The 11,982-nt window shown below is 40.6% G+C and overlaps 1 protein-coding gene across 2 annotated transcripts in view; it reads right to left on the reverse strand.

The window, feature by feature from the left end:
• ZDHHC2 (zinc finger DHHC-type palmitoyltransferase 2) overlaps positions 1-11,982 on the reverse strand; it is a 68,249-nt gene that overhangs the window by 5,293 nt on the left and 50,974 nt on the right. For both annotated transcript variants that reach the window (XM_065598022.1, XM_005282082.5), the window contains exons 10-12: positions 11,870-11,962; positions 3,642-3,751; positions 3,029-3,115 (exon numbers count right to left, since the gene is read on the reverse strand). In XM_065598022.1, the coding sequence (XP_065454094.1) occupies positions 3,066-3,115; positions 3,642-3,751; positions 11,870-11,962 (253 nt within the window). In that variant the 3' untranslated portion in view covers positions 3,029-3,065. The remainder of the gene's footprint in view (positions 1-3,028; positions 3,116-3,641; positions 3,752-11,869; positions 11,963-11,982) is intronic.

Below are 11,982 nucleotides of genomic sequence, written 5' to 3' on the forward strand. Positions count from 1 at the left end.
TGGAGTACTGTAATGGATGGATATAAACTGTTCAGGAAGGACAGAAAAGGTAGGGGAGTTGCATTGTATATAAGAGAGCAGTATGACAGCTCAGAGCTCCGGTATGAAACTGCAGAAAAGCCTGAGAGTCTCTGGATTAAGTTTAGATGTGTGAGCAACAAGGATGATGTCATGGTGGGAGTCTGCTATAGACCACCAGACCAGGGGGATGAGGTGGACGAGGCTTTCTTCCAGCAATTAACAGAAGTTACTAGATCACAGGCCCTGGTTCTCATGGGAGACTTCAATCATCCGGATATCTGCTGGGAGAGCAATACAGTGGTACACAGACAATTCAGGAAATATTTTGGAAAGTGTAGGGGACAATGTCCTGGTGCAAGTGCTGGAGGAACCAACTAGGGGCAGAGCTCTTCTTGACCTGCTGCTTACAAACCAGGAAGAATTAGTAGGGGAAACAAAAGTGGATGGGAACCTGGAAGGCAGTGACCATGAGATGGTCGAGTTCAGGATCCTGACACAAGGAGAGCAGCAGAATACGGACCCTGGACTTCAGAAAAGCAGACTTTGACTCCCTCAGGGAATTGATGGGCAGGATCCCCTGGGAGAATAACATGAGGGGGAAAGGAGTCCAGGAGAGCTGGCTGTATTTTAAAGAATCTTTATTGAGGTTGCAGGAACAAACCATCCCGATGTGCAGAAAGAGTAGTAAATATGGCAGGCGACCAGCTTGGCTTAACAGTGAAATCCATGCTGATCTTAAACACAAAAAAGAAGCTTACAAGAAGTGGAAGATTGGACAAATGACCAAGGAGGAGTATAAAAATATTGCTCAGGCATGCAGGAGTGAAATCAGGAAGGCCAAATCACATTTGGAGCTGGCAAGGGATGTTAAGAGTAACAAGAAGGGTTTCTTCAGGTATGTTAGCAGCAAGAAGAAAGTCAAGGAAAGTGTGGGCCCCTTACTGAATGAGGGAGGCAACCTAGTGACAGAGGATGTAGAAAAAGCTAATGTACTCAATGCTTTTTTTGCCTCTGTCTTCACGAACAAGGTCAGCTCCCAGACTACTGCACTGGGCAGCACACCATGGGGAGGAGGTGACCAGCCCTCTGTGGAGAAAGAAGTGGTTCAGGACTATTTAGAAAAGCTGGACAAATCCATGAGGCTGGATGCGCTGCATCCAAGGGTGCTAGGGGAGTTGGCGGATGTAAGTGCAGAGCCATTGGCCATCATCTTTGAAAACTCATGGCGATCCAAAGAAGTCCCGGATAACTGGAAAAAGGCTAATGTAGTGCCCATCTTTTAAAAAGGGAAGGAGGCGGATCCGGGGAACTACAGACCAGTCCGCCTCACCTCAGTCCCTGGAAAAATCATGGAGCAGGCCCTCAAGGAATCAATTCTGAAGCATTTAGAGGAGTGGAAAGTGACCAGGAACAGTCAGCATGGATTCACCAAGGGCAAGTCATGCCTGACTAACCTAATTGCCTTCAGACAGATGTGACGAAGTGGGTATTCACCCACGAAAGCTTATGCTCCAATACATCTGTTAGTCTTAAAGGTCCCAAAGGAGACTCTGTTGCTTTTTACAGATCCAGAATAACACGGTTACCCCTCTGACACTAGGCTTAGACTTGGGTGTTTTTGCTTTATTTTGCTTGATGACTTACTTTGTTCTGTCTGTTATTACTTGAAACCACTTAAATCCTACTTTTTATACTTAATAAAATCACTTTTGTTTATTAATTAACCCAGGGTAAGTGATTAATACCTGGGGGAGCAAACAGCTGTGCATATCTGTATATCAGTGTTATTGAGGGTGGACAATTTATGAGTTTACCCTGTGTAAGTTTTATACAGAGTAAAACGGATTTATTTGGGGTTTGGATCCCACTGGGAGCTGGGTGCTAGAGACAGGAGTACTTGTTAAGTCTGCAGCTTTGGGGGCCTGGTTCAGATCCTGGGTCTGTGTTGAGCCAGACACACTAGCCTGCTGCAACAAGACAGGGTTCTGGAGTCCCAAGCCATCAAAGAAAATGGGCTCAGAGGTATTTTCAGCACATCAGGTGACAGTCCCAAGGGGGTCTCAGTGACGGAACCCGTCACAGCCATCTTTTTATAATTTTAAATCTAAATAAATAAAAATAAATAACTTAATGCACAGAAGTCACTGAACAGCCTTCAGAAGGTAAAAGCTTTCAATTACGACCAACCCAACGAAGAGCGTGATATTTCACTGCCAATTCCCAGAACATTATCAAGTCCCTTTGCTTATTTTTCTTTGCAGATTAGAATTTCATCGACTTGTTCCCATGAATCATCAATTTTGCAGTTCCATAAAATAGACATCATTTCTTAGTTGTGGAACATCAGTGCTTAATATGCTAACCTTCTCCAGACTGTGACCCAAGACAATGCTTAAGAAGTTATCAATATGATATAGACCTCTATAGTCTCCATTATTTCTAATGATTAATGGGAATTGGCTGTGTTCCTTTTTGGCATGAAAGAACAAAACTACAAGTTCATTTATTCCAAGTTGTACCACTGAAATTATCTTCTAGGTCTTTGCCTACTTCTCTTGATCCAAAATACTATCACACAGTAGCACTGATCTAGTGGATTGAGTTCAGGGATGAGAGTTACAAACGCTTTAATCTGAATCCTAGCTTTGGCACTGAGTTGCTGTATGGCCTTGGCTAAGTCAGAACTTCCGTGTCTCTGTCTTCCTACTAGGTAATGGCAATAATAATACTTACATGCCTACATCTAAAGAGTGCTGTAAAGATTAAGTTAATTATTTAGAAAAAGTATTGTTCAATCAATAAATCTGTATTTTAGGATAACCAGGAGAAAGTGTTTCAATGTCTGAGGTAGGAACAAAATTAAATTGGAACAGCAAAAATGCTGACAAAGTGAAAATAGAAACAAAACTACCAAGCATATTTTTAATAACTTTTCTATTGTGTAGAAGCACCTCGGAATGAGTTTAATTGCAGAGTGGCAAATAAAACACAGAAAATACTATCTTACCTTTCCTTGAATATTTAGATGCTTCCATTAAGAGTGACTAGGTTTCATTTTCCACGGTTAGTCCAGGATTGCTCATACCTTTGGGGACTGGAAAAAATAATGTTGTAAAGAAAGTGTTGTATATTATTTTTAAAAGATATTAATCAAAACAGCATTATATTTGGTTGCCAATCTTCTCCTAGTTTTGTTTCATGGTCCACTGTGTGTAAATACTGAAAAACATGTATAATTATACAACATCCACTAGTTGTAATAGTCATGAAGGTGCCATCACATTTTGGAACAAGTGATTAGCTAGAACAATCACCTCTCTGACTAAAAAATATTGGGATTGATCTTAAGAGCCAGTGAACATCTGCAATTCATATTATCCTTCGTGAGAGTTGCAGGTATTCACTCTCTATAACCATCAGGCTCATTAATAGAAGTATAAGGGACATTTTACTAACATACACCCTAAATATTACACTTTGTAACAATAAATTTTTTCCCTCCTTACATCTACATCAAATTAATTTGATCTCATAAAGAAGTCTTCAGCCATTTTCAGATTACATCTTTCCAACAAGAATTTACATTAAAATTCAATGGGTGTAACAAATTAATCTCTTACCAACTTTGCCCTTTTCGGTATTTGCACTACTTTCCGTCCAAGATTGAGTATCAGTAAGAAGGTGGCTCTGGGAATCTCGTAATGTCTTTGGTGGAAAAAGGTGATTCTCGCTAATATGTAATAAAAATAAAACAGTAAAGATAAACTTTTAGTTAATACCAATATCATTACACATTTTAAACAACTGCTCATGTAACTGTCTTACAAAAATCTTATCTTGGTCATTTTCTGCTGAATCTTTTATTCTAATACAGGCTAAATTTTAGTTCTGTCACAGAGACAGGGTACAATCTAAAATATAATTGTTTAAAACAGAACAGAGAAACATTTAACTTACATTTTAACTTTGTTCTTTGGTAAATGTTAGGGACTGGTTAACATGTTTTTACTAACTCCAAACCCACCTAAAGATAGCGAGTTCAAAACAAGGATCACATTTCATTTATAGCTGAAAAAATGCCAGTTGCCAGCTCCAGCTAAATGTAACCGATGCTTCTTATACCAGCAGCCCCAATCTAACAGCACACCTGCTACTAGCATTCTACATCCTCTATCCCCCGACCTCAGAGTATGTCTACACACTAGCTGGGAGGTGTAATTCCCAACTTGGGTATGTACACAAGCTAGCTGTGCTTGAACTAGTCCCAAAACTTGCAGTGGGACCATGACGGCATGGGCAGCAGCTTGGACTAGTGCCAAATATGTACCCAGGGGCTAAGACAGGACCGTAGTTGGGCAGCTAGCCCAAGCTGCCACCCAACCTGCTTCGGCCACACTGCTGTTTTTAAGTGCTAGCTCTCGCAGAGCTAGCGCATATATGTCTACCTAAGATAGGAGTTACACCTCCCAGCTGCTGTGCAGACGTACCCATGGAGAACAGTGAGAAGAGGATCTCTGCCCAATCTAGTCCACCTCCTATGGTCACCTATTTTCTTGCTTTTCAGCATGGTGCAAGAAGAATTATATGAGCAGTATTTGTTATTAATGAAAGATACATACCTAATTAACTAGGCATTATAATTAAATCAGTATCCACTCCTTTTATATGTATAAACTGCCACAAATGCCCTAAGCTAAAAATAATATAATCATGTTTCCTTGATTAGGCTTCTAACTAGTACTGTTTTCTATAGGTAATAATTATAAAAAATTAATCAAGTGAAAAAGTTTTTATTGGAGAAAATATTAGAATTAAAATGCAACTGCTTTATTTGACAGAATACTTCAACCTAGTCATCTGCCTCAGAGAGCAAGTGCATTCCTTTTGTCATGGCAGTGGTTGAGGTGAAATAAGTCTTTTTCTCTTCATCAATAGTGTCTGCAAAATCTCAGCAAGAACAACTGTTCTGAGTTGTAGACAGTTGGATCAACACAATCTGTCTTAGAACAGCAAAAGTTAAGAGTTTCTTGCCATGAGGAGCTGTGAATTTATTTCTCAAATAAGATCACTTTGATTTGGCCAGTCTGCTTGTTGTGTAGAAATAGCATTGAAGCAGAAGATATCAAATGTGTACTCAGTGATTTTTATCCAGTTCTGATTAATGAGTGTTTGAATATGCTAGGGAGTCACGTCAAAGACTTGATGGGATAAATCTTATGACTGGAATACTGGGATGGAAGGGTATAACTTGTTCAGGAGGTGTTGCATTGTACATCAATTTGTACATTGTACATCAACATATTAATTTGTTCTGAGTACCAGAAGGAGGTGAGTGGCAAACCAGTTGAAAGTCTCTTGGTGAAGATAAAAGGGGAAAAACCAGGGGCAATATCATGGTAGGGGTCTACGAAAGACCACCAAATCAGGAGATGGTGATGGATGAGGCATTTCTAGAACAAGTAACAAATATCCAAAACACAAGACCTGATAGAAATGGGGGACTTTAACTACCCAGTCATCTGTTGAAAAAGTAATCGATCAAAACACAAAATGTCCAAAAGAGTTTTTGGAATGCACTCGGGACAACTTCTTGTTTCAGAAGGTGACTGGGTAGCTGCAATTTTAGATTTGATTCAGACAAAGAGAGGAATTGGCTGCGAATCTGAAGGTGAAAGGCAACTTGGGGACAGTGATCATGAAATGATAAATTTCATGAATCTAAGGGAAGGAAAGAGTAAGAGCAGCAAAATAAGGACAATGGATTTCAATAAAGCAGACTTTAACAAACTCAGAGAACTGGTATAAGTAAGGTTCCATGGGAAGAAAAATCTAATGGAAAAAGAAATTCAGGAGAACTGGCTGTTTTTCAAAGAGGCAATATTAAAGACACAACAGTAAACTATCCCAGTGCAAAGGAAAGAAGAAAGAATAGCAAGAAACCAATATGGTTCCACCAGGAGCTCTTTAATGACCCGAAAATCAAAAAAGAATACTAGAAAAAGTGGAAGCATGGACAAATTGCTAAAGAGTAGTAAAAAAGGACAGCACAAGCATGTAGGATAAGACACAAAACGAGGTACACTCACAAGAGACATAAAAGCCAACACGAAGAGATTTATACATACATTAGGAGTAAGAGAGAGACAAAGGAAAATGTATCAGGGGGTAGCCGTGTTAGTCTGTATCTACAAAAACAACAAGGAGTCTGGTGGCACCTTAAAGACTAACAGATTTATTTGGGCATAAGCTTTCGTGAGTAAAAACCTCACTTCTTCGGATGCATAGAGTGAAAGTTACAGATGCAGGCATTATATACTGACACATGGAGAGCAGGGAGTTACTTCGCAAGTGGAGAACCAGTGTTGACAGGGCCAATTCAATCAGGGTGGATGTAGTCCACTCCCAACAGTAGATGAGGAGGTGTCAATTCCAGGAGAGGAAAAGCTGCTTCTGTAATGAGCCAGCCACTCCCAGTCCCTATTCAAGCCCAGATTAATGGTGTTGAATTTGCAAATGAATTTTAGTTCTGCTGTTTCTCTTTGAAGTCTGTTTCTGAAGTTTTTTTGTTTAATGATAGTGACTTTTAAATCTGTAATAGAATGACCAGGGAGATCGAAGTGTTCACTTACTGGCTTATGTATGTTACCATTCCTGATGTCCGATTTGTGTCCATTTATTCTTTTGCGGAGGGACTGTCCGGTTTGACCAATGTACATGGCAGAGGGGCATTGCTGGCACATGATGGCATATATAACATTAGTGGATGTGCAGGTGAATGAGCCCTTGATGGTGTGGCTGATGTGGTTGGGTCCTCTGATGCTGTTGCCAGAGTAGATATGGGGACAGAGTAGGCAACGAGGTTTGCTACAGGGATAGGTTCCTGGGTTGGTGTTTCTGTGGTGTGGTGTGTAGTTGCTGGTGAGTATTTGCTTCAGGTTGGGGGGTTGTTTGTAAGCGAGGACTGGCCTGCCTCCCAAGGTCTGTGAGAGTGAGGGATCATTTTCCAGGATAGGTTGTAGATTGTGGATAACGCGCTGGAGAGGTTTTAGCTGGGGGCTGTATGTGATGGCCAGTGGTGTTCTGTTATTGTCCTTGTTGGGCCTGTCCTGTTGTAGGTGATTTCTGGGTACCCGTCTTGCTCTGTCAATCTGTTTCCTCACTTCCCCAGGTGGGTATTGTAGTTTTACGAATGCTTGATAAAGATCTTGTAGGTGTTTGTCTCTGTCTGAGGGGTTGGAGCAAATTCGGTTGTATCTTAGGGCTTGGCTGTAGACAATGGATCGTGTGATGTGTTTTGGATGGAAGCTGGAGGCATGTAGGTACGTATAGCAGTCAGTAGGTTTTCGGTATAGGGTGGTGTTTATGTGACCATCACTTATTTGTACTGTAGTGTCCAAGAAGTGGATCTCTTGTGTGGACTGGTCCAGGCTGAGGTTGATGGTGGGGTGGAAATTGTTGAAGTCCAGGTGGAATTCTTCAAGGGCCTCCTTTCCGTGGGTCCATATGATGAAGATGTAATCAATGTAGTGCAAGTAGAGGAGGGGCACTAGGGGATGAGAGCTGAGGAAGCGTTGTTCTAAGTCAGCCATAAAAATGTTGGCATACTGTGGGGCCATGCGGGTACCCATAGCAGTGCCACTGACTTGAAGGTATAAGTTGTCCCCAAATCTGAAGTGGTTGTGGGTGAGGACAAAGTCACAAAGCTCAGCCACCAGGCTTGCTGTGGCCTCATCAGGGATACTGTTCCTGACAGCTTGTAGTCCATCCTCATGTGGAATATTGGTATAAAGTGCTTCTACATCCATGGTGGCCAGGATGGTGTTTTCAGGAAGAACATCAATGCATTGTAGTTTCCTCAGGAAGTCGGTGGTGTCTCGGAGATAGCTGGGAGTGCTGGTAGCATAGGGTCTGAGGAGAGAGTCCAAATAGCCAGATAATCCTGCTGTCAGAGTGCCAATGCCTGAGATGATGGGGCGTCCAGGGTTTCCGGGTTTATGGATCTTGGGTAGCAGATAGAATACCCCTGGTCGGGGTTCTGGGGGTGTGTCCATGTAGATTTGTTCCCGTACTGTAGCTAGGAATTTCTTGAGCAGATGGTGTAGTTTCTTTTGGTATTCCTCAGTGGGATCAGAGGATAGTGGTCTGTAGAATGTGGTCTTGGAGAGTTGCCTGGTAGCCTCCTGTTCATAATCTGACCTGTTCATTATGACTATAGCACCTCCTTTGTCAGCCCCCTTTGTCAGAGTTGTTTCTGAGGCTGTGGATGACATTGCGTTCTGTACGGCTGAGGTTATGGGACAAGTGATGTTGTTTGTCCACAATTTCAGCCTGTGCACGTCTGCGGAAACACTCTATGTAGAGGTCCAGTCTGTCATTTCGACCGTCAGGAGGAGTCCACGCAGAGTTGTTCTTCTTGTAGTGTTGGTAGGAGGGTTCCTGTGGGTCAGTGCACGGTTCAGTGGTGCGTTGAAAATATTCCTTGAGTCGGAGACGACGAAAGTAGGCTTCCAGATCACCGCAGAACTGTATCATGTTCGTGGGGATGGTGGGACAGAAAGAGAGTCCCCGAGATAGGACAGACTCTTCTGCTGGGCTAAGTGTGTGGTTGGAAAGATTGACAATGTTGTTAGAGGAGTTGAGGGTACCATTGTTATAGCCCCCAGTGGCAGGTATTAGTTTAGATAGCTTATGACTGTCCTTTTTCCTCTATAGAGAAGTGAAGTGTGCATTGTAAATGGCTTGTCTCATTTTTGTAAAGGAAAATATAGATCGACTACTTGACAGGGAAAGAGAGCTAACAACAGACAACACCAAGATTTTGATGTGTTGAATGCCTATTTTGCTTCAGTCTTCACTAAAGAGGTTAATTGTGACCAGCTGCTTAAATATAATTAATATTAACAACAAGAGGGAAGGAACACAAGCCAGAACAGGGAAAGAACAAGGATATTTAGATAGCTTAGATGATTTCAAGTTGGCAGGGCCTGACAAAATTCACTTATGGTACTTAAGGACCTAGCTAAAGCACTCTCAGAACCGTTAGCGATTATCTTAGAGAACTCATGGAAGACAAGTGAGGTTCCAGCGGACTGGAGAAGGCCAAACATAGTATCTATCTTTAAAAAGAGGGTCTTGTCAAATTATATATCAGTCAGCCTAATTTCAATTTCTGGAAAGATACTGCAACATATTATTAAACACTCAATTTGTAGAGGATAATCAGGTGATAAGTAATAGCCAACATGGATTTGTCACGAACAAATCATGCTGACAGGCTTATTGACCTAGTGGATGGGGGAAAGTAGTAGTCATGATATATCTTGATTATAGTAAGGCCTTGACACAGTCGCACATGACATTTTCATAAGCAAACTAGGGAAATATGATGAAGATGAAGTTACTCTAAGGTGTGTGCACATCTGGTTGAAAAAACAGTCAAAGAGTAGTTATCAATGGTTCAGTGTCAAACTGGAAGGATGTATCTAATTGGGTTGGTCTTAGGTCTGGTACTATTCAATATTTTCATTAATGACTTGGATAAAAGAGTGGAGAGTATGCTTAAAAAATAAAATCAGCGGATGACACCATGCTCGGAGCATTTGCAAGCACTTTAGATGACCAGATTACCTTCACAAATTGGAGAATTAGTCTGAAATAAGATGAAATTCAATCAAGGCAAGTGCAAAGTACTCCAATTATGAAGAAAAATCAAATGCATAACTAGAAAATGGGGAATAACTGGCTAAGCAGTAGTACCACTGAAAAGGATCTGACAGTTATAACTGATCACAAATTGAGTATGAGCCAACAATGTGATGAAGTTGTAAAAAGGCCAATATTCTGGGGGTGTATTATCAGGAGTGTTGCATGTAAGACACAGGAGGCAATCGTTTTGCTCTACTCACTGGTGAGGCCTCAGCTGGAGTATTGTATCTAATTTTTGGATGCCACACTTTAAGAAAGATGTGGTCAAACTGGGGAGAGTCCAGAGGAGAGCAACAAGAAGATAAAAGGTTAAGAAAACCTGACACGTGAAGAGAGGCTAAAAAAACGGAGCATGATTATTTTTGAGGAAAGAGTGAGAAGGGACCTGATAACAGTCTTCAGCTATATTAAGTACTGTTGCAAAGAGGACAGTGATCAATTGTTGTCCATGTCCATTGATGGTAGGACCAGAAGTAATGGGCTTAATCTGCTGCAAGGGAGATTTAGAAAGTTTTTCCTAATATCTAGCCTAACTATAAGGATAGTTAAATACTGGAACAGGCTTCCAAAGGAGGTTGTGGAATCCCTATCACTGGAGGTTTCTGTGACCAAGTTAGACAACACCTATCAGGGACTCTCTAGATATACTTGGTCCCGTCTCAATGTGGGGAGGATGGACTAGATGACCTCTCAAGGTCTCTTCCAGTCCTACATTTCTAGGATTCTATATCCTTAGTGAAGTCAGTGGACAGACATAGGACTTATATTGACTAAAATTAGCCTTTGGAAGGCTAAGCTGCCAGACACACTTATCAAGTTGTGGGTAAGCTCCCGCTCAAGAACTCATGTTTGAACATTAACAGTCTCACCAAATATCAGGCTCTCTCAAGCCTCCCATTTGTAGGAAAAGTAATTAATAAAGGTGATGAGCCAAATTCAGATATACTTGGTGTCTAAAAAAAATTTCTAATCTTTATAATCTCTTCTGTTATTGCTTTGTGATTGAATCTTGTAATTAAAGTGTCTAATATCCATGGCCAGGAGTGCTACAGCAATTAGTAAAACAACATTAATATGATTTTATATATTATTGCTACATATTTAGGAAAGCTTTTCCATTTTTCTAAAGTTGAAGAACTAGACAACATTTCATGTCATGTAACAAAATAGTAGGTGAGGTTGTAAGAAGATAATGGTCTATTGATAAAGAAATACAATTTTATTTGGATTTATCTTGAATGTTAGAATTACTGACTGAATGCAGCTTGATCACCTTCTACTATCTCTGCCAACATTAACAAAAAATATCAGACACACTTTCAGTTACATAAGAAATTGCTAAAAATTGTGCCACACAATGTTACACGAGCGCTACTATTATGTAACCATATCTACCTAGGTTAAGAGGCATTTACGTCAGTTTATACCAGTTCTGAAATGATTGCAGCTGTGAAAGGTACTATCACTAGGATTGATAGTAGCATCTAAATATGAGTGAATCTGACACTGAGACTGACAATTCTGGAATCCCACATTGGTAAAGGCTAAGAATAATACAGAAGTAAAAAACACTGATATTTTTTGGAATTTTATCATTTGTATTGCACATTGCCCCAAAAGGACCACTCAAGATTGGGGCCCAATTGTGCAAGATGTTGCACAGAACACAAAAAGAAAGCGCCCCTATACTGAAAAACTTGGAACTTAATTTGGGAATATCTCAAACAGGCTCACCAATTAACTGTTTTAGTAGCTATTCAAAGTACAATTTGTTGTGGCTAGATAGACAGACTGCCAAAAGTCAGGGGCTGGGAAACAGCTAAACTGAGATAAGAAACACAGCTGATAAAAAAGGAAATAGAATGTATTGCTCCCACATTCAACAGTATTATTCATACGGCATGTTAGGGAGATTGCTTTGCCGGGTTTAAAATGATGAAGGTCTGAAACTGAGAAATCAGCTGAATTAAAAGAACTTTATATAGATGCCTTAAATTCTGTTTTTAGTAGGATACTTTTTAAATGCACATATATATGACCGCATTAGTGATAACGGACTAAAAATAATAAGCAAATGAAAAGTGGAGAAATTCATGGTATGACAGGTAAATGACAGACTTAAGGCAGACATAAACAGACATACTTTTTGGTTGTTGAATTAAGTCCAACAGGTGTGGAAACCTGTTCAGGATCTTGGTTAACAAGACAAGTTGGGAAGGAGCAACCATCTCCTAGACTACAGAGAAAAAAGTTCAG

The sequence above is a fragment of the Chrysemys picta genome, chromosome 5 (genome assembly GCF_011386835.1).
Source record: "Chrysemys picta bellii isolate R12L10 chromosome 5, ASM1138683v2, whole genome shotgun sequence".
Classification (NCBI taxonomy): Eukaryota; Metazoa; Chordata; order Testudines; family Emydidae; genus Chrysemys; species Chrysemys picta.